The sequence below is a fragment of the Canis lupus genome, chromosome 4, assembly GCF_048164855.1.
Source record: "Canis lupus baileyi chromosome 4, mCanLup2.hap1, whole genome shotgun sequence".
NCBI classification, from domain to species: Eukaryota; Metazoa; Chordata; class Mammalia; order Carnivora; family Canidae; genus Canis; species Canis lupus.
In genome coordinates, this window is record NC_132841.1 from 56,385,881 (window position 1) to 56,407,818 (window position 21,938).

At 43.9% G+C, this 21,938-nt stretch overlaps 1 protein-coding gene and 2 long non-coding RNA genes across 3 annotated transcripts in view; 2 read left to right on the top strand and 1 right to left on the bottom strand.

The window, feature by feature from the left end:
* FAM114A2 (family with sequence similarity 114 member A2) overlaps window positions 1-7,079 on the top strand; it is a 33,424-nt gene extending 26,345 nt beyond the window's left edge. The window contains exons 12-14 of the mRNA XM_072824414.1: window positions 469-541; window positions 3,848-3,901; window positions 5,750-7,079. Of these exons, the coding sequence (XP_072680515.1) occupies window positions 469-541; window positions 3,848-3,901; window positions 5,750-5,851 (229 nt within the window). The 3' untranslated portion in view covers window positions 5,852-7,079. The remainder of the gene's footprint in view (window positions 1-468; window positions 542-3,847; window positions 3,902-5,749) is intronic.
* Window positions 7,080-8,126: 1,047 nt separating this feature from the next.
* On the bottom strand, window positions 8,127-10,256 carry LOC140632427 (uncharacterized). Its single transcript, XR_012029977.1, has 3 exons — window positions 10,202-10,256; window positions 9,727-9,831; window positions 8,127-8,790 (listed from the first exon to the last, which is right to left on the bottom strand). It is a non-coding gene; the product is annotated as an uncharacterized lncRNA (long non-coding RNA).
* A 3,706-nt stretch (window positions 10,257-13,962) lies between these two features.
* LOC140632428 (uncharacterized) lies at window positions 13,963-19,175 on the top strand. The gene is made up of 3 exons (XR_012029978.1): window positions 13,963-15,149; window positions 17,363-17,978; window positions 18,109-19,175. It is a non-coding gene; the product is annotated as an uncharacterized lncRNA (long non-coding RNA).
* The last annotated feature ends 2,763 nt before the right edge of the window (window positions 19,176-21,938 follow it).

Below are 21,938 nucleotides of genomic sequence, written 5' to 3' on the forward strand. Positions count from 1 at the left end.
GAAACTGGGCTTTCACTTGTTTACTGATATATCTGCAATGCTTAGGACAGTACCTGGTAAATAGAAGACTTCCAATAAATATTTGTTGAATGAATGAATGCATATTTACTTTAACTACATTCGTGAACAGAATGTAGTATCTTTTAAGTACTACCTTATTTCCTTAAAATGTATTTTAGTTATTTCCTTTGATAGAACTTGAAAATCTAGTACTTCCTAGAGGATTTTGCAGAAAAATGTTTTTCCAAGGACTAAACCTCTTTCTGTAGCTTGAATGCTTGCTCAAATGGGTCCCCAAATTAGGTAACTGATGAAGGCGTGTTTCCCTTTAAAAAAAGCTTTCCTCTTTCACATTTACTCCCAGGAATGATTTGTTTTCTTATAGTTGTTAAATATGCTTATTTAAAAAAAAAAAAAAAAAAAAAACCGAACAAGGAACCCTCCTGACTTTGCTCACTTCTTTCCTAGGATGACAATTGTGTTGTGTAAAGAGTTGTCTTCTCTGTCTAAAGAGTTCACCACTTGCCTAACAACTGCTGGGGTAAGAATTCTTGCCTCTTACTGGGCTAATGTTTGTTCTTTGGGCTTTTTAAAAACAGTTCTATTAAGATTTTCATACCATAAAATTTTCCCATTTCAAGTGTACCATTTAGTAGATTGATTTTAATATATTTACAGAGTTGTGCAACTGTGACCTTAATCTAATTTTAGATGGTTTCCTCATCCTTCAGAAAACCTCATGCCTTCAGCAGCCACTTGCATTCTCTTCCACTCCACTTTCTACTAGCCCTAAGCAACACTAATATGCTTTCCATCTCTAGATTTACCTATTCTGGACATTTCATATGTATGGGGTCATACATCATGTGATATTTTGTGTCTGATTTCTTTCAGTTAGCCTAATGTATTTGAGGTTCATCCACATTGTAGCATGTATCTGTACTTATTTTTATTACCAAATAATCTATTTTATGGATATACACATTTTTTTTAAGGTTTTATTTATTTATTCATGAGAGACACAGAGAGAGAGGCAGAGACATAGAAGAGGGAGAAGCAGGCTCCCTGCAGGGAGCCGAATGTGAGACTCGATCCTGGGACTCCAGGATCATGACCTGAGCTGAAGGCAGATGCTCAACCGCTGAACCACCCAGGCACCGACATATACATTTTATTTTTCTGTTTATTAATTCATAGACATTTGGATTATTTCCATTTTTCAGCTATAATGAATAATGTTGCTACAAACATGCATGTGTGTTTTCATTTCTCTTAGGTGTATAGGTAGGAGTAAAATTGCTGGGTCATATGGGTGTTATGGACCATTGAAGAATTCGCAGACTGTTTTACAAAGTAACTGTATCATTTTACGTTCTTGGTAGCAGTGTATGAAAGTTCCAATTTCTCCACAATCTCTTCAACACTTGCTATTGTTCATTGTTTGAACAGTGTATGAATGGTATTTCATTGCAGCTTTTATTTGCATTTCCCTGATGGCTAATGATGTTGAACTTCTTTTCATGTACTGTTGGCCATATGTATGTCTTCTTTAGAGAAATGTCTTCTAGTTTTTCCTACTTTCAAATAGAGTTATTTTTAAAAATTATTTTATAAATTGGATTATTTCATTACTTTTTTGTCATTTATTAATTGCCTTTTTATTACTATTTATTACTGAGTTTTAGGAATGCCTTATATATTCTGGGTACAAGTTCTTTTATCAGATACATGATACGCATGTCTTTTCTTCCAGGCCATGGGTTGTCTTTTCACTTTCTTGGTAGTGTCTCTGCACAGAAGTTTTTAATATTGACAAAGTCTAGTTTGTCATCATTGTCTTTTATCACCATTCAGTACTAATCGTTGCCTAATCCAAGATCATGAAGATGTACTCCTCTATGTTTTCCTCTGAGAGTTTTGTTGTAGCTCATTTATGTCAATGATCCATTGTGAAGTGGGGTTTCACCTTCCTTCTTTTGCATGTGGATATCCAGTTGTCTTAGCACCATTTGTTGAAAAGCATTTCCCTGTTGAATGGTAAAATCATTTAACCATAGATAAACTGGTTTAAACTCTAATTTCTGTTTGTTGATTTTATGTGTGTGTATCCATATACCAGTGCCATATTGTCTTGATTACTGTAGCTTTGTAATCAAGATGTGTAAATCTTCAACTTGGTTCTTCTTTTACAAGATCTTTTATCTTTTTGGGGCGTTACGCATTTTCGTGTGAGTTTCTGGATCATCTTTTCTGTGTCTAGCAGATTTTTGTAATCTATTTTTGTTTTCTCTTTTTATGAAATCTGCAGTATATTTTCTGCTACTCTTTGATATCTGTACTGGAAATGTAGACTTTGCTAAAATAAAGCCCCCAAAGTTTGGCTGTAGTTTTAGGGAGCAGTGCCTTACTTAGACTGTGGCAATCCTTATACTCTACAGTTGCCAACCAAGAGGAGAGTTGTAATTAAAACAGCTAAAGTAATTTTTTTCCTTTTTAAAGGAATTGTAAAAATTTACTGAAGGTGTGTAAACTGTAGAATATGATCAGAAATCAGTAACCGTGAATTAGGATCAAATCAAGGCATTTTAAATGAGTAAATAAAATCACTTTGTAGTAAAACCAAGTTATAGATACAGAGAACAGATTGGTGGTTGCCAGAGGTGGGGGAGTGAAGGGAGGCCAGAATGGGTAAAGGGGATGTAAAGGTATAAAACTCCAGTTTTAAATAGGTCATGGGGATGTAAAGTACAGCATAGCGACTATAGTTAATAATTATGTAGTGTATATTTGAAAGTTGCTAAGAGTAGAACTTAAAACTTCTCATCACAGGAAAAATATTTTTCTAACTATGGTGACACATGTTAACTAGACTTATTGTGGTGATCATTTTATAATATATGTAGATATCAAATCATGTTGTACACCTGAAACTAGTATGGTATTGTATGTCACTTATACCTCAATCAAAAAAAAAATCACTTTGTAATAAGTATTTAAGTGCCAGTGTGGCAGCAAATTCTAGGCTCTTAAACTTATCAAGAGCATAGCCCAAATTTTTCTTACTTTACGAGTTTAGATTATTCCCATAAGGGATAATCCTGGGATTATCTCTTTATTCCATAATATTGTCTTTAAAAGAGCTTCTGGGATTCCTGAAGTTAATCTTCTGAAACCAAATCTTTCCATGTGTTTCATAAAGATACTTTAACCCAGCAAATCAACTATAAGGTGCTAACACATGGCGGTGTTAACTTTCCATTATTTATTTCCATGTTTTCCACATAGCCCATCTTAAAAACCATTGAATATTTTGAGCACATGTTCTTTATCTGCATGTTCCATTTTAAAATTGTTCTGAAGTTTCTGGTCATGTGTATCATTTCTACCCCCTCTTCCAAAATGAATACTTTTTAAAGTAAACAAAACAAAACAAAACACCTACAACTGGGGATGCCTGGATGGCTCAGTGGTTGAGCATCTGCCTTCAGCTCAGGGTGTGATCCCCGGATCCTGGGATTGAGTCCCACATTGGGCTCCCTAAGGGGAGCCTGCTTTTCCCTCTGCCTATGTCTCGCTCTGTCTCTCATGAATAAATAAATAAAATTTTAAAAAACAAAAACTATAAAGGAATACACTGTCAGTTGGGCAGCATAGGAAAATATAAAAGGAAATTTAAAGCACTTCCAGAGATTATATTTTGCTCTTTCTCAGTCCAGACTTTTTCTATACTTATATTATGTATGGGTGTGTGTGTGTTTATGTTTCAAAGTGGGATCACACTGCGTCTACTGTTGTGTTTTTTTAATTTGCAGTGCTCACTTAACCATGTATTTTTTTTTTATTCTAGGTCAAAGAAAAGGCAGACATCCTTAATCCCCTAATCACTGCAGTATTTCTGGAGGTTAGTAGTTAATTATAAGTCTCTAACTTTTAGGGTATAATGTTTTATTAATCAGCTCTTCTTCAGTCTTTATTTTTTGTTTTTTTTTTGTTTTTGTTTTTGTTTTTTCACCAGATTGGTAGTTTAGCCATACTGATGCAGGTATGACCAAAATGGTGTGTAGTTGATGCATATTCCCTTTTCATTATTACAAAGCATAATGATGAAGCTCTTGCATGAACTGCAAAGCAGCAGTAGGCTTTCAGTAGTTAGTACTACCCACTGGCAGCTGATGGACAATCTTTAGTAATGAAACACCTTCTGGAGACCAGGTATAGACTTGAAGGGCTGAAAATGACAAACAGGCAAATACTGCTTCCAAAAGGACTAAAGTTTATATAGGGGAGATTTGTTACAAAACAAGACAAAACATTTTGTTGTGCCATTTCCTTGCCAAGAGATTTGCTTTGTTTTATCAAAGGTACTGTGTTTATAGAATCCTCATCAGTTCATTAGATTTAAGGAGGTGGGTGGTTTAAGTCCATGGAAAAGGGGGATGTAAGATCATATGATCAATTATTTGTCTCCTTGTGTGACACTTTCTGCCTGCCATGTTTTAAAAACTCTGTCTTGTAAATTAATTGTGTAAACTATTTGAACATTTGATGATCTGTTTAAAATGTGTTTATGTAAGTCAGGGGAGATAATTGGTTAGGTTTTAAATATGAATTGAAAAAAATTAACTATTAGACTGTTACTTCTTTAGTTTTAAATTCTTTTAAAATTATCAAGGAAATGCCTTTAATTCCTTAGCTGCACAGTTTTCTTGAATATCAGGGTAATTATTCTGATAATTAACACTTAAACAATGTTTTTAAAAGTTAGTGATTTAGTAGATGGCAGAGTGGTATAGGTGAGAAGTTTGCAAACCGGGAGTCTAGTCCTGTCCTGGATCTCCCCTGATTTGCTTTATGACTCTGGACCAGGCATTTACCTTCTTGACAATCTCATTATCATTATGTGCAATATAAGAGATTTAACTAGATGATCTCTGAGGTCTCTTTTGGTTGAAAATTTGGCAGCAAATGTCACATTAAGGTTTAAATAGGATTATATGCTATTGATAAATCCGAAAAAGGTAAACTCACTTATGGGCTTTCCTTATTGCTGTTTGGAGTTGATTGTTCTTGATTACATATTTGAAACATCCTTGTCCTTGAAATTATATGTTTTTATCTTAATGTAATGAACTCTCTATTCTTCTGGAAGATCAGAACTTGTCAGATGTATGAAGTCTGGCAAACTCTGAGCATGGTGATTCCATGATGCTTCTCATAATTATGTCTGTTGTGCCAGATAGAAATATATCTATACTGTATCATCTTTGAAAGCGGTTTTCCTTGTACATATTTGTAGTACCTGTCTTGTATTCACTAATTGTATTGGGTTCATGGAAGAAGAGCTATCATAATGGACTGAAGATCCTATTGGTGTAAGATTTCATAGCCTTCCAGAGTCCTTTGAGTAAGTGACTAGAATGTTGTGACAGACTCTAGCATTTAGTAAAGGATTAAATAAGCTTCAAATGCCGAATTTGAGCAGAATGTGAAAGAATAGCTACCATTTCTGATGGACAAGTTGGACAAAAAATGCTGACATTTGTTTTTGGTACTGTCATCTCTTAAGAGCTATTTCATTCTTGCCTCTGTAACTTTTACTAACATGGTTAGTTTGTGCTTTTGTTTGCCAGCCCAGAGATTCAGTTAGATTGTACAAATTAATCTGTTTTTTTGTTGTTGTTGTTGTTGTCTTTTAATATATTTTCCCTTTTAAGTAACTGTGATATTTTCTTTTTCTCAATCTCAACAGGCATCAAACAGTGCTTCCTATATTCAGGATGCCTTTCAGCTGCTCTTACCTGTGCTGGAGATCTCTCTCATTGAGAACAAAACTGAATTACCAGAGGCATGAGCTATATACAGGCCCAGGGTCTTTGTCAGAACATTGAAGAACAGAGAGGATTCAACCCAGAACTTGTGGTGGCCAAGAAATGCCACTCTCTTTTGGGTACCCCTGCAGAAGGGAAGGAGAAAGGATTCTTTTAGTGTATAAAATTTGGGCAGGAGAGCAGGTTTAAAGGAGTTTTGTTGCCTTCACTGCTTGGGTGAAATATTCAGGTCTTCACACTGCCCTTCTAAGTTGTTAGAATTGTTAAATTATTTGAGAAGAAATTTTTATGGAAAGTTCAAGAATAATAGCTCTAGATAAAGGTTAATGGGAGACTCAGGCAAAAATATTGCTCTTTATTGGACATGATGCGAAACACTAACAGTCTTGTTATGGTTCTGTATGATTTTGCAGCCCGCTGATATAATTGGTTGTGAAGCAAGAGAGAAACAATTTAGTATTCTAGAAGTCCTGTGCTTGATCTGTCGATGCCATGACCTTTCTCCTTTCTATAATAAAATCTGTGGCTTTAAGAAAACAGTAAAACTGTAATGATTACCTAGATTCTTAGGACTTGGTTAGAAAGTTTCATGTGCTCTTTAATTCTCAATAGGTCTTTGGCATGGAGGAGAAACTTCTGAAATGTACTTGAAGCCACATGAATTAACTACAGCAAAGTGCCCTTTGGCTTTAAATTGTTCTCCTACCCTAAGGTGACAAGCTTCAAGTTGTAATTGACCCCAGTCAGGGGGGTTCCAGACCAATAAGTGCAACTTACAGAAACAATTTCATGTTTGCAGGTATTCCAAGTCTCTCCAGGATGTTTTTCATGCATACCTTATGTGCAGGATAAATTCTGTAATAGCCAGCTCCAAAGGAGTATTGAAGCTCTTTCAGTAATGGAGTTTTTGTTATTTAAATGCTGTTGAAGGGGACTATAAGAGTCCCATAGAAATCATTTATAACAGGATTTAACCTGTAAGATACAATATGTTTTTCCTTATTTTTGTTTTTTGTTTGTTTTAATGTATTCCTTAGCATGTTTATAAATACAACTTTTATCCTTTAGATCTTAAGCCTTCTTTTGCTCTCTTCAACAATGTAAGAGGCTAATAAGGTGTTATCTTCCTAAAAGTTATTTGGTATCCACTCTTTTAAAAAAAAATTCTCCAACTTTGTTGTTGGAGGTAACTTTTGTGAGCTCTACCACTCATCTTCTAAAACGTTTAAATAAAAATTAATAATTGTGTCACTTGATCCTTTCACTTACTTTTCCAAACATGAGCCCCAATATCTTTTTCAGACCAAAGAAATAGCAGAACAAAGATGTAACATTGACTGATCTCAGCACTATTTCCATACCCTTATTTGGGGCATGGGTAGTTTATAAATAGATTTGGGCTAAAAAGGTACACCAGTAGCACTAAAATGTTACTCTGCTTATATTCTGTTTTAATATGATCAGAAAACTTTGTGAACATTAATCTTTTTAGGTAAATTTCACCCTTCCTAATGTAATTCTGAAATTTCAGAGAAAAAACAGTTGCCTATGGTAATGAAAGCTGGTGTCCCCAGTCCAGGTTTGCTGTCTCAAGTGCAGTTGCTGTGTGTGAACCTGGATCCCCTGAACAAGGTTTAGGAACTGCTCACACTGCTGTCTGTCTGTTCAGATGCCTGTACAATGGCGGTTTGCAGTTTTTACTTTTCAATCTAGAAACATAGCTATGGTTTTTCTTTCAAGAAGAGGGATTTAGATATGGGGAACAGAACAGTGACTCTTTTTAGGTACCTCCCCAGACTGGTTTTAGATTAGACCTTAAAAAAGGCAAATGTGACTCACTGCCACTTTTTTTCTTATCGTCCTTGTCAAGCCTCCCCTATCTACCCAGATGTTTTTCAGTGTATTTTGGAGACCATTCGTGAAGCAACAATGAAAACACCAGTTAATTCTGAGTGACAATTGCTTACCTTTCACCTAAAATACGGTGAAAAAGAATGCAAGTTCTGGGCAGCCCGGGTGGCTCAGTGGTTTAGCGCCACCTTTGGCCCGGGATGTGATCCTGGGGACCCGGGATCAAGTCCCACATTGGGCTCCCTGCATGGAGCCTGCTTCTCCCTCTGCCTGTGTCTCTGCCTCTCTCTCTGTGTCTCTCATGAATAAATAAAATCTTAAAAAAAAAAAAAATGAAAGTTCCTTGATGGAGAGAGAAAAGTAAGCATAAAAATTTGTTGGCAGGTGAAAAGGTAAATTCAGGGGATGCTTTGGAACCTACTGAATTATGGTGTTGATTTTTGAATGGTGCTTGCTTCATTCCATTTGGGGTGGCTACAGGATGTAGTTTCTTGATGATACCTAGTCTTTTGGTGCTGTTCTTTTAAATTTTCTCGTGTCTGAGATTTACAGCTACATCCTAAAGTATACTACATTCCTCCTTCCCAATTCACTTAACACCTTATTGGTAAAATGTTCAGTTGTAATTGGGGTAAGATGCTTCTCTTCCTACTATTGGGATCTTTAAAGGCTGTGATTAAAAGAAACTTCATTAATTTGGTCTAAAAGAAATAGAAACATGTACAAAGTAATTCTTGTTTTTTCTTTATATAATGCATGCAGATGTGTTGAGGACAAGCTTTACCTTACTTGCTTTTGATAGGTTTTCTTTAAAGGCATAGATACCGGGCAGCCCGGGTGGCTCAGCGGTTTAGTGCCTGCCTTCGGCCCAGGGCGTGATCCTGGAGACCCCAGATCGAGTCCCACGTTGGGCTCCCTACATGAAGCCTTTCTCCCTCTGCCTGTGTCTCTGCCTCTCTCTCTCCCTGTGTGTCTCATGAATAAATAAATAAAAAATAAAGGCATAGGTACCAACATTGACAGGCTTGTGAAGAGTAAATCTGTAATCCACGTGGCTGGCCTTCATAGGAATCTGAAATCAGTGTGATGCACAAATGTGGATTTTCTAGGCCTACAATCAGAAAACAAGACGTTGTCAGTCCTACCCTGAATGAAGACCCTCTCTTTCATACTTATTTTTATCTAAAGACCTATTTGAAGGAGAGATGTTTTATAAGTAGTTGCTGTTGATGTCATCATTTGAGAAATAGATTATCTTTATTTCTAGATGTATTCTGAGTTTTAAAGGTGGGAATATTTTTCACACTGGGAAAACCCAGATTAAAACTGTACCCGCAGGGGCCCCTCAACAAGCATGGTATTTCAGAAATGTCAAAGATTGAAATCTCTTCTGTCTCACCAATAAAGGTGATGTTCATTTTCATAAAAGACTTAAAATGAAGCATTTGGGAAATGAGGAAGTTCTAAAAATAACAAGCCTTAATTAATGTGTCATCAAGGTCTCTGGCTAATATATGAGGAGAATTTTGAGAACTTGCCCAGTAATATCACTTCTCAGCTGTACCCTGATACTCCCACAAGCTGCATGCACTCATTTCTCTGTTTAACTTGCAGCCTCTGTTACTTGTGATTACATCATCTGGCCAAACCCCAAAGTCCCTTCGTTTCTAACTATTGCTTCCCCAATCAACTCTTTAGGAATTTTTTTTTTTAACAATTGAAATATTCTCTGAACTCATTTGTCCTGCAAGCTTACGCTGGTGCCACTGTCTGAGCAATCTCTGCCTGTTAGCTGCAGAGCTCTCCAAGGGGCAGATGCCCTGTTGTATTGAATTGTGGTTGAGTTGGATGGACATGTCTCAAATCTAATTGTGATTGTTGGGCCAGTTCAGCTTTGCACATGTGTGCCAGATGTATCCATCAAAACTCTCAACTGTACTTCTGGTGGCTTGTGTCTTAAGAGGCCAATTTCTGCCATTTATATTAAAACTACAGCATGATCTCCTGTTCATCCACTACCAGTGGATGTTAAAAAGAGGAAACTCACGAGTATGGAGCAACTTGAGTATCAGGCACCACCGAATACACTTTTCTTTGTAATCCTCACGACTGCTGTATGGGGGCAGGGCAATGATGCCCATGTGTATGGGGCCTGCAGGATGGTGTAAAAGTTGGGAGTGAGCACAGACCCAAAATGGACCTCAGCACCCTTATGTTCCAGCCTTGTGATCAAGAGCAGGTGACTTAGCCCCTTAGATTGCAGTTTGGTTATCTGGGAAATCCATCTCGAATAGCACTTGTATTATAAAGTCCCTGATAGGACTAAATAAAACGATCTGTATGAAGTACTTAGAAGAGCACCTGCCACACAGCAATATGTGCATAATGCTTACTAGCCAGACACCTGTTCTGAGCATTTTACGTGGACCAATTTAGTCCTCAAAACAACTCCATGATATAGTCACTATTAGCATGCCCATTTACAGAAGAGAAAACTGAGGCATAGAGGTTAAATAACTTGCCTGAGATCACACAGTCACCAAGTGGTAGAGTCAGGATGCAAACCCAGGCAGCTGAGCACCTAAGTTCTCTTTTCAACTATGACATCACACTGCCACCATAACCTGTCAGAAACCTTTAACAACTATTAGCTACTTTATTATGATGGTTATGAAAAACAAAGGTTTCAGTGACTTCCCCAGGATTTCACAGCTGTAAATGACAGAGCTCCTGCAGTGTGAGCCCAGGTTGTCTGGCTCCAGTTTGTTCTATTTTATTATTTTAAGGGAAAGGGGTTGGAGGTTCCTGTCTAGCGGTAAATACCTGTAGGGGAGCATCTGGGCCCGTTATCCAAAGCTAGTTGGAGTTGGCATGGAAAAGATGATGTGGTGGCAAGTCATGTTTGCCACAGCAGGAACACAAATCTCTGTGAAGTAAGAGCATCTGTATCAATTAGTGATCAAAAAGGAGAGAGGAGTACACCAGTGTTCATAACAGCCTTATCTGTAACAGCCCCAAACAGGAAACTGCAGATAGCCTTCAGTGGGTGAGGGCTTCAACTGCATCCACACCATGGATCATTACTCAGAAATTAAAAGGAATAAACTATTGATCCATGCAAGAACTTGGGTGAATCTCAGGCAATTATGCTGAGTAAAAACATCCCCAAAGGTTACATACTATATATTCCATTCATAAAACACTGAAATGACAAATTTATAGAAATGGAGACTCATTTTTTTAAAAGATTTTATTTATTCATGAGAGACAGAGAGAGGCAGAGACACAGGCAGAGGGAGAAGCAGGCTCCATGCAGGGAGCCGGATGTGGATCTCAATCCCGGGACCCCGGGAACACGCCCTGAGCTGAAGGCAGACGCTCAACCGCTGAGCCACCCAGGCACCCTGAAATGGAGACCAATTAATAGTTGTCAGGGGTTAGGAATGGGGGTGGAGGAGGAGATAGGTAAGTGTGGCTTTAAAAGGGCAACGGGAGGGATCCTTGTGATGGGGTTGCCTTACTTGTGATGGACACATGGACCTACTCGTGTGATAAAGTGTATGGAATTTTAAATGCACACACACACACACACACACACACGAGTACAAGGTACAAGCGTCTATACAGTAGAAGTAGCCAACTTCTGGCCAGTCCTTGCCAGTCAGTGCAGGCGATGTCAGATGGGGCTGCTGATAGCTGTACCACCTTGCATTTGTAGAGAACTTCCACATAAGTATTTTCACTCCCATTTTAAGATGGGGCATTCGGGATCCCTGGGTGGCGCAGCGGTTTGGCGCCTGCCTTTGGCCCAGGGCGCGATCCTGGAGACCCGGGATCGAATCCCACGTCGGGCTCCCGGTGCATGGAGCCTGCTTCTCCCTCTGCCTATGTCTCTGCCTCTCTCTCTCTCTGTGTGACTATCATAAATAAATAAAAATTGAAAAAAAAATTTAAGATGGGCATTCGAGGTCTGAGGGAGTCAGGAGGAGTATCCTCCTTTTGGCTCTTCTCTGCGGCCCGCTCAGTTTCCTTGAGAGTGGAATCTCACACAGCCAGGTGAAACCCCCGTCCTCCTGGATCAAGCAGGTGCCTCTCAGCCGACAGAAAAGATATGTGGAGGTGTGAGGGCTCTCCTAATGCCCTTCTAAGACCTAGCCAGGCTCCCCCTTCTCCATCCAGGGGAGGGGCTGACCCCCGTGTGAGTCGTGATGGCTGATTGTGGTTAGAGGGCATCATGGGTTGCTGCTCTGAGGTTTGCCTGACTTGTGCATCACCTGACTTCCTATAGCACAGTGATGAGGCCACAGACACGGTGAGTGGGGGGTGTGTGTGTTTAAACTGGTCTGGGTTCAAACCCTGCCTAAGCTATTTCCAGCTGTCTTACCCGGGGCAATGTACCTTCTAAGCCCAACTTCCTTGCCTGTAAAAAGGAATAAAATAAGCACATTCCTCATAGAGGTGTTTTGGGTTTACCCAGGGCTGGCTACTTAATTTGCAAAATGAAAACACAGGGCTCCTTGTTCAAACAGCAAGAGTAAAGCTTTTCCCCCTTCTTCCACCGTCCCTCTCTTGGCTGTCTTGGTGTTCTTTATTTGCTAGCGTATGTTGTGCTTCCTCAAGCACAGGGGTACCTTCTTGGTGAGCGTAGATCCTCACAGGTGCCTGTGGTTCCTCCCTCGAGACTTAAGTGCCCTGGACAGTGTGTAAACCAAGGCTCCAGCCCCCAAGCCCCCAGCACACATTTCACTGTCCCGCTTTTCTTACTAAAGCTAAATTCAAGATAAAATTATTGGGCATTTCAGCATGGTGCCCACAGAGCACTAAACCCCCAAATGTAGGCACTTCTGGGTGTGGGCCTTACGTGACTGTATTGGTGCCATGCCCCGGAAGCTGGCGCTGAACATGTTTGTAAGCATTTAGCACAGCCTGCATCCTGTAGGAAGGACCCAGCAGTCAGTCAGTAGAAAAAGCCACAGCTCTGCTCCCCTGTCACCTCAGGAATCCCACAACTCAAGCCTTCCCTGGAGCTTTGCATCTGCAACCTGGCTTATGGGAGAGTCAGGGAAGGGGTTATGATCGCCTTTGTAGAAATGGGGAAACTGAGGCCCAGAGAGAGAGGACTTGGCAATGCTCACCCTCATTAGTTTCAGAGTCAGAAGCGAGTGAGTGGTAATCTCTGGACTCTGAGCCAGTGCTGGTCATCTCAAGCTCAGTATCCACTCTGGGCCTCCTTACGTTACCTGGGCATTGTGAGCAGCGATAGCTCACGCAGCTCCTGCTGGGGACGCAGCCCCTGCCCCGCTTCCTTACGTAGCTTTCTGAAACTGCTCATTACCAGTCTCTTCCAGAAAGCCTCCCCTGCCAAGGACCTCCCTAGAGGACTTTTTCTTGCATGTGTTCATTCACTCAAAATCCGATTGTATGGAGTGTAGTTTATTTTCCTGTGCTTTTAATATTACCAAACATTATGAACGTGTTTCTGGCTTATTAAATATTTTAAACCTTATTTATAATAGCTCCGTAATATTTCATTTTAGGGAAGCTCCATAATTTATTTGGCCAATCCCCAATTATTAAACACTCAGGTTGTTCCTAATTCTTTGTCAATTACTGAGAGGCGATGTATGAAGCTCGAAACTGGGGACAATCATCGTACATGGCTCATGGGCCATTGTGAAGATTAAATAAATACAGGAATAGCATTTAAGAAATGAAACAAGTACTATGCATGTGTTAATAATGTTATTCTGTTAGCTTTATTACTTTGATAATGCTAGAGTTGATACCATTTTACACACATCTTTGAGCATGTAAGTGATCATTTCCTAGAAGTTGCATTACTGAGTCTGAGGGGAGAATGTTCCAGGCTGGCATAGAATGAGTCCATGATTTATGGAGGGTGTGCCCTGCAGCTGGCAGGGAGACCAAGGGGGCGCAGGGGGTGGTAGGATTGAGTCCCAGGCTTTGATTGGAAACATTTGTCTGTTTCCAGACTGTGTGCCTGAGGACATTTAGACAACTGTCTGCCCACTTCAGGGCTGAAAACAGGAAGATGTTGGGAATATAAACCCATCCGGAAGGACCCAGAAGGACTCTGCTAGCTCAGCATAGACATACAAGTTTGCCTCCAGCTCCAGAACATTAAGTGGATATTTTTTCACCTTCTCTTCCTTGGTTCCTGCTACGACTATGGAATTTGGGCCTTGGATGCAAGAGAGTTGAGATGAAATTGGATGGGACCATTGAGTCTAAAATAACGAGGTTTGTGATATTAGGCTATCACTTCAGGTCAGCACTGGGTAGAGGAGCAAGGGAGGATTAACAACTGCTTTGGTCACTGGACCACACGCCAGGGGCATGCAGAGAAAGTCCAATTCCTCTAGCCTTCGATGGGCGGGCAGACGTGATAATTCTGCAACCATGAGAGTCTGAGTCAAGGTTGTCTTGGCAGCGAGTACCTATGTCTCTGAGTTGTTGGGCTTTGAGAAACTCATTGTCTCCTTCTTGCTGAGGTGGATGCCTCCTTCCAAGTCCAGACACAGCTCTCAAATCAGAGAGCAGACCCCCTGGCAGGGAGAAAGGGCATCGTTGGGCCAGTCAAGGGGCTGTGAGACCAATTCCTGTGGTTGGGGTGGCAGAGGCTGAGCAGAGGCCTGGTTGGATGTGGTGCTTGTATTTCCAGGACCTGGCTTCTGCCCCTCAGCAGATTCTGAGCAAGTCCTTGCCCCCCACTCTCCGGGGGCAGGCACAGATTTCACATCTACACAACCATCCTTTCCAGTCTTTACATTCTGAGGTCCCATTTTCAAAGCCTGGCTAGCTCTGATCTGGCCTCCTCTTTGCTACCCTGGCCAGTTTTCTGGTGGGGACAGCAGCAGAAGAGTGGCTAGTGTTCTTAGGAGAGAATCACAAGACCAAGGCTAAGAAAGGACACATCTGGCTCATGCAGCAGAGTGGCTCTGGACGGCATAGGGCAGGGCTGGGGGCATGAAGCATGGAGGGGTGGGCCTCAGCGGCTGTTGTCTCTGCTCTGTACAGGTATAGGGTCTGTGGGTCCCTGGAGCCTGTGTGTGGGCCGTGCTGAGGGAGACAATAGGAAAACAAGGAAAGTCTATGGATATCATATCTTCTGCACCCTCCCTGGGTCTCCACCTGACCCCACTTCCTTCTTCAGTTGGGAGAGACCTGAGGGTTGAAGCAAAGAGAGTTCTATGCATGTGAGCACTGCCTCTGTGGGTTCTTGGGACATTGCTCTCACTTTCCTGGGCTTCCGTTCCCTCATCTGGCCAATGAGCTAACGGTGCTCTGACTGCACAGAGCTGATGTGCTCATCAGAGAAGACAATGTCCCTTATCATCCTCTGTAAACTGTAACATGCCGGGAAGAGGCTGGCTGCTGTTACCCTGTTTGTTCTCAGCTTGGTGTGACAGAAGCAAGAGATCTCCATCAAGGTGGCGTCTGTCCTAAAGTGTGAGTTCCTGGGCTCTTGCTTACTTGGGATTTTTTTTTTTCTCTGTATCCTGGTCACTTGGTTAAGGAGGCAGTGACTGGAGGTGTGACAGGAAAGGGGGCCAGCTCGGCAGGAAACTCTTCAGAGCTGTCAGAGGTCTGATAAGTATTTACAGAGAAAGAAAACATCTCTCAGGAAACCTGGAGGTACAGAGCAGTAGCCCTGGGATGTGAGGCCACACCAGTTATGAGCAGAGACAGCCACTGGGGAGCTTACATGTGGGGCTTGTAGAATGCACACGCTCATTCATGCTGCATGCAGATACACCATTCATGGAGACCATTCGTCCTTAAGCACACCAGGCGCTGTGCATACCCTCCCACAGTCCAAGTGAGCCCCAAAGGCTGACCCCAGCCTATGCAGTGCTTATTGGAGGCTCCAGGTCTTTCCTGGGGAAGTGCTTAAGTATAGGGCCACCATCCAATGTTGATGGGTGAGCTGGGATCATTCCTTCATTGGTAATCATGCCCTACTTGGCTGGGGAGGGACGCTGGACCAGGAGGAAGCAATTTGAGATGATTGTCCACCCATGATGGGACCAACTTCCTCATATATTCTTAGAGATACTCTTTCCTTCGCTGGATCTCAGTTTCCTTCTCTGTAAAATGGGTCCACAACCCCTTCCCTACTCAGTACTGCAAATGGCAGTAGGGTTCAAGTGGAAGAATAGATATGAATGTGCTTTGAGAAAGCTGAAAAAACCACATATGCAGGAAGGAGAAGTGGGGCCCGGGGAGGAGGACATGGGGAGGAGCAGACTGAGAATTTCAGGTCACACAATCAAGCTAGCCTCCCCGTTGAGCCTGTTTCCTCTCCATCATCCCCTCCAGGGTTGGCAAAGAGGCTGAGAAAGAGAAGGAGCAATAGTGGGAGAAGGGGACTCTGAAGAGTAAGCCGTATGAGGATGAGCAACAGAAAGTGGAGCAGGATGGTGAGGGCCTGGTACCCTCACTGGGTCAGAGCAGTCTGGAAGTGAGCTTGCCCAGATCACAGCCACCAGATTCTGTGGAGACTCTCTCTGGGGTGACTATGCTGCCCAGATTTAAGCTGCTTCTGACAGGCAGATGTCAGGGCTTGGGATGAGGAGAAGCCGTCTCTGCTCAGGAATAGGAGGATGCAGGGATGAAGCTGTTGGCCAACTGTGAAGTGACTTCTGTGCTTTGTGAATGGACCAATCAACATTAGGTGGCTGTGTGCGTGGATTCAAAACCCACCTATGCAAATTACTGAGTAGGGCTGAGAGGCCTGGGGAAAGGGACTGTGGGCTTCATAGGGTGAGGGTGCTTACGAGGACAGTATTCCTGCCTCTAGACTGAGCCACTCTGCTGCCAATCCCAGTCCAGCTCACTTTAGCTGGTCAGGGAAACAAAGTCATTTGTCTAAGTCCTGCATCTAAATCCTGTGTCTGAGCAGTAGCATTTCCATTTAATATCCTCCTTTTCCCTCTGGAAATTTACCTTCTGAACAAACATCTCTTTGAAGTTTGTGAAGAGAGAAATTACGGTAGCTGCCTTCCGCCTTGGGCAACTCTTCGAGAAGTCATAAAGTAGGAGAAGTCAGATGCTAAAGCATCATTTCTCTGCTTGCCTCTTCTCTCCCCTCCCTTCATAGCCTCTCAGTGCCTGGGGATCTTTATGTTTCCCTTTCCTTTCCCACACTTGCTAGAAAGGGTCTGATAGCGACCATTTAGAGTTTAAGTTCAGAGACTTCTAGAAGTTAGTGTCAGAATATGGATAAAAACCTATGTCTCCCTGTTCTGATGTCCTCTTCCCTGGTCTTTGCTGCACCAGGTTGAATCTGTTCACTTCCCTAGCACACCTCATGACTCATCCCTTTTTTTTTTTTTTTTAAGATTTTATTTACTTATTCATGACACACACACACACACACACAGAGACAGAGGCAGAGACCCAGGCAGAGGGAGAAGCAGGCTCCATGCAGGGAGCCCGATGTGGGACTTGATCCTGGGTCTCCAGGATCATGCCCTGGGCCGAAGGCGAAGCCCCACCCGGGGCTGCCCAACTCATCCCTTTTGACGCCCTGAGCATATTCCACACCTTGCTGAGGGTCTGGAGGAGGGGGCATCCTCTGAGGGCAGTGAGGGCTCCAGACACCATGGGAGAACCTGGCCCAGCCCCAGGACCCCCACATTGACTTTGTGTCTCCCTGGCAGGAGGATGAAAGCAGTGAGAGTGACGGCAGAAACAACGAGAAGGATCCCACTCAAAATGCCTACAAGAGGCACCAACCACACTGTCTTGGACTCAAGCACCGAAAGCATCAGGGAAACTGAGTCCTGAAGGGGAAAGGACTTGCCAGAGGTCACACCAAGAGTCAAAGAGAGCAGGATTGGTCCTCAGGGCTGCTAAATCCCAGGGCAGAAATGAACTCACCAGGGAGGCTCTGACTGAGGGCTGATGTCACCCCAGAGGGCCGCTCCATCTCAGGTCTCAGAGAGGGCCAGGCCTCTGGCAAGGTCTCTTGACTCCCAGCACAGTGCTCCCTCTACTGCCCTAAGCAGCCCGTGGTTCCTGGCCTTGAGCTACCCGTGTTATGGAGGAGACAAGGAAAGAAAGTGCCTCCTCTGTCTCCAGAAGGAAGCTTCAGGTCTCTCTCTGAAGCAGAAGCCTAGAATCCCATGCAAGAAGGCAGAGATTAGCGTGGGCTTGCGGAGTCCTGAAAAATCTGTGCGAGAGGGTCACAGGTGTGGACGGATGCAGGTGTTTCACCTGGAGTGGAGAGGGAAGTGGAAACCGGGAATAGCAATTGAATTCTGGAGATGGTGTGAAGTAGGGTCTGAGGTCAGGGCTTGGGCCCCCCATGGCCCGCCTGGGCATTCCTCCTTGCTCTGGCCACACAGCCCTTCCCTTCTGTGGCATCTCCTTAGCAGGGTCTGACTTTTCTTCTCCTGTCACACAGAACCAAGGAGAAGATCGGCATGAAAAAGAAAAAAAATGCATCAGTTAATGGCAGGAACTGGCTGACTGGGGAGCCAGGAGCCGGAGCCCCGGAAGGATGGGAAGAAGGCGAGTGAAGGAGGAATGTCACAAGGAGAAATTGTCCACTTAGACCAGTAAAGCCTTTCATGTTCATCTTTGTCATTTTGTTTAGATCATTTTGGACAGAACTGTCCTTACAGGAATGAAACCTGGATATTTACTGAGCTCCTACCATACCAGAGTCATGATGCTCAGTGTTCTTCTCAATTACTTTTTTTTTTTAAAGATTTTATTTATTTATTCACGAGAGACACAGAGGGAGAAGTAGGATCCATGCAAGGAGCCCGACGTGAGCCTCGATCCTGGGACTCCAGGACCACACCCTGGGCTGAGGGCGGCGCTAAACCGCTGAGCCACCCGGGCTGCCCTCGGTTACTTAATGTAACCCTCCAAACAACCCAACAGGCCTGTAGCACCATCATTCTGAGTTACTGACGAGGACCCAGGCCTGGAGCATTTAAGAATTTGCCCAGAGTCAGCCTAGCTGTGAGGCGGATGGGGCGGGAGGAGAGCTTCGGCCAGGAGTCTTTGACAATAGTGTTTATCCATCCACACGTGGACCGCATGGAGGCCCCCGCCTCATCCACTCAGAGGTTCCCCGCGTCCCCTCAGGGCCTCCCCGGCCCATCCGCCACGCGGGCGCGCTCTAACCCGGTTAGGGCCTCTCAGCTTGAACTCGGTTTGACCCGCATTCTGAGGCTTCAGCAGGGATAGAAGGATACTTGCTGGCCCCAGGGCGGGAGATGGGGCTTGATTTCCAGCCTTGACATTGAGCAGATGGGAGACGTTGGGCACGTCTCTCACCGCCTCTGTGGTTGTGGTTCAGTTTCCGCACCTGCAGCCCAGGATAAAATGAATAAAAACTCACGAAATAGAACTGCTTTGGTTTTCCGGGCATTTGGCTCCATCTTCTGGTCGGTTCTTATCACTGCGGTTTCTTGCAGTGTTCCTATCCACTGCGGACAGCGGGTAGTTTTGAGGCTTCTTGGAAACTTCTGGTCACTCTGGGGGCTGGGGGCAGGGTGGGGGCACAGCCAGGGGTGACCTGAAAGTCCAAGGAATTGCTCTGGCCTCTGGGCTGCGTCGGCCTTCTGCTGCTAGTGGCTGGCTGGACACTCAAGGAGGCAGCCGTGGGGGTGAAGCCCCAGATGCCAGAGCACAACGGGACATTAGAGACACTCTTACCCCACCAAAGTACAGACAGGGAAAGTAGGCCTAGGGAGAAGCGAGGACCCACCGCAGGCCACACACAGGTTCCCTGGCCTCCCTCTGTCCAGCTGCTCCCCTCTCACCGACATACTCGTCTCACCTGGTCACTTCTCCCCTTCCTTCTGAGACAGGGCCATCTGCTTAATAAGTACCCTGTGCCGGCCCTCTGCTGCCACAACGGCCTACACTGTCCTGGTCTGAACTCCAGCCCTGACTCGGCGGGGGTAAGTCCCTTTTTTTTTTTTTTTAAGATTTAAAAAAAAATTTATTTATGAGAGAGAGAGAGGGAGATATAGAGAGAAAGAGGCAGAGACACAGGCAGAGGGAGAAGCAGGCTCCATGCATGGAGCCTGACGTGGGACTCGATCCCGGGTCTCCAGGATCGCACCCTGGGCCAAAGGCAGGCGCCAAACCATTAAGCCACCCAGGGATCCCCGGGGATGTCCCTTTTTAAAGATTTTATTTATTAATTCATGAGAGACACAGAGAGAGGCAGAGATGTAGGCAGAGGAAGAAGCAGGTTGCATGCGGGGAGACTGATGTGGGACTCATGCCCTGAGCTGAAGGTGGATGCTCAACTGCTGAGCCACCCAGGCGTCCCTGCATTGTGAATTCTTGAGCCCAGATGTGTCTGGGTCCTCCTCAAGCCACGTAGGTTCCCACATATTGATTGGAATCCAGGTAGCCCACAGGTTGAGGGAGATACATAGAGATCTGGAGAAATTTGACAGTTGTCGATGTGGAGGCCAGTCTGGCCTGGGGAGGACCCAGGGTGGCCAATTCTTCTAATCTTTTGGTTCTGGAATCTGGAGCCTCTTGGCAAAGTCTAAAGGTGAACGTCCCCCTCTTGCCCATCCCACTAATTTCTGAAATGAAAATGAGTGAATACAAGTCTGAGAGAATATCATGGAGGCCCTCCCGCTGACCCAGAATCCAGCCTTTAAACGCCCAGGAGATGAAATGGAGGCAAAGGAGGATCAGTTTGCCCCTGTGTCTTCTCTTCCCTTGTTTGGACATCAGATTTACGGCCTCTAGTGTAAATGAATGAGGCCCAGAGAAGCAGCTTGAAGAGGCCGCAACCCATCCCTGCTTGGGCTTGAGCTGCCAGGGCAGTTTTGATTCTGCTTGAATTTCTGAGTGTTGGAGACACAGGAGGTGAGACAGGAAGGTTGGGATCATCCAGAACAGCTTGGCTGGCCTTTCCTGCATGAGCCCAAAGGTTTAGGGTCACTGCCTTTCCTAGAAAGCCCTGTTCCTCCTAAGGCAGCAGGGGGTGGTTCTGAGACCACGTGCATCAGAGTGACCTGGGGCGAGTTGCTGCATCAGACTCTGTGAGGTGGGCCTGGGAATCTGTATCTATAGGAGGCTCTGCAAGCTTCAGGAACCATTGGTTCCCTTCTGCTGTGTTGGGATTGACAGCCCCCATTCTCACCCCCTGCCCTGGAGGCTGTTCCACCAACTGTTTCTTTTTTTCTTTCTCTTTTTTTTAAGGGTTTATTTATTTATTTGAGAGCAAGCACAAGCAGGGGGAGGGGCAGAGGGAGAGGGAGAAGGAGACTCCCCGCTGAGAGAGGAAGCCGGATGTTGAGCTGCATCCCAGGACCAAGGGATCATGGCCTGAGCTGAAGGCAGATGTTTAACCAGCTGAGCCAGTCAGGTGACCGCCAGCAATTATTTCTTAAAGTATGTGATTTTCTCTTAATAATCGCATTTGGGGATCCCAGGGTGGCTCAGTGGTTTAGTGCCTGCCTTTGGCCCAGGGCGCGATTCTGGAGACCCGGGATCAAGTCCCGTGTTGGGCTCCCGGCATGGAGCCTGCTTCTCCCTCCTCCTATGTCTCTGCCTCTCTCTCTCTCTCTCTCTGTGTGTCTATCATGAATAAATAAATAAATCTTCAAAAAAAAATAATCCTTTGACACTTCCCACATTCTTCCCTCTCATTTCCAATCTCTATGCCTGTTTTATTTTTTTTATAAATTTATTTTTTATTGGTGTTCAATTTGCCAACATATAGAATAACACCCAGAGCTCATCCCATCAAGCGCCCCCCTCAGTGCCCGCCACCCAGTCACCCCCACCCCCCGCCCACCTCCCCTTCCACCACCCCTAGCTCGTTTCCCAGAGTTAGGAGTCTCTCATGTTCTGTCTCCCTTTCTGATATTTCCCACTCATTTTTTCTCCTTTCCCCTTTATTCCCTTTCACTATTTTTTATATTCCCCAAATAAATGAGACCATAAAATGTCCTCCGATTGACTTACTTCACTCAGCATAATACCCTCCAGTTCCATCCACGTCGAAGACAATGGTGGGTATTTGTTGTTTCTAATGGCTGAGGAATATTCCATTGTATACATAAACCACATCCTCTTTATCCATTCATCTTTCGATGGACACCGAGGCTCCTTCCACAGTTTGGCTATTGTGGACATCGCTGCTAGAAACATCGGGGTGCAGGTGTCCTGGCGTTTCATTGCATCTGTGTCTTTGGGGTAAATCCCCAGCAGTTCTATGCCTGTTTTAGAAGTAGAACACCATAGGAT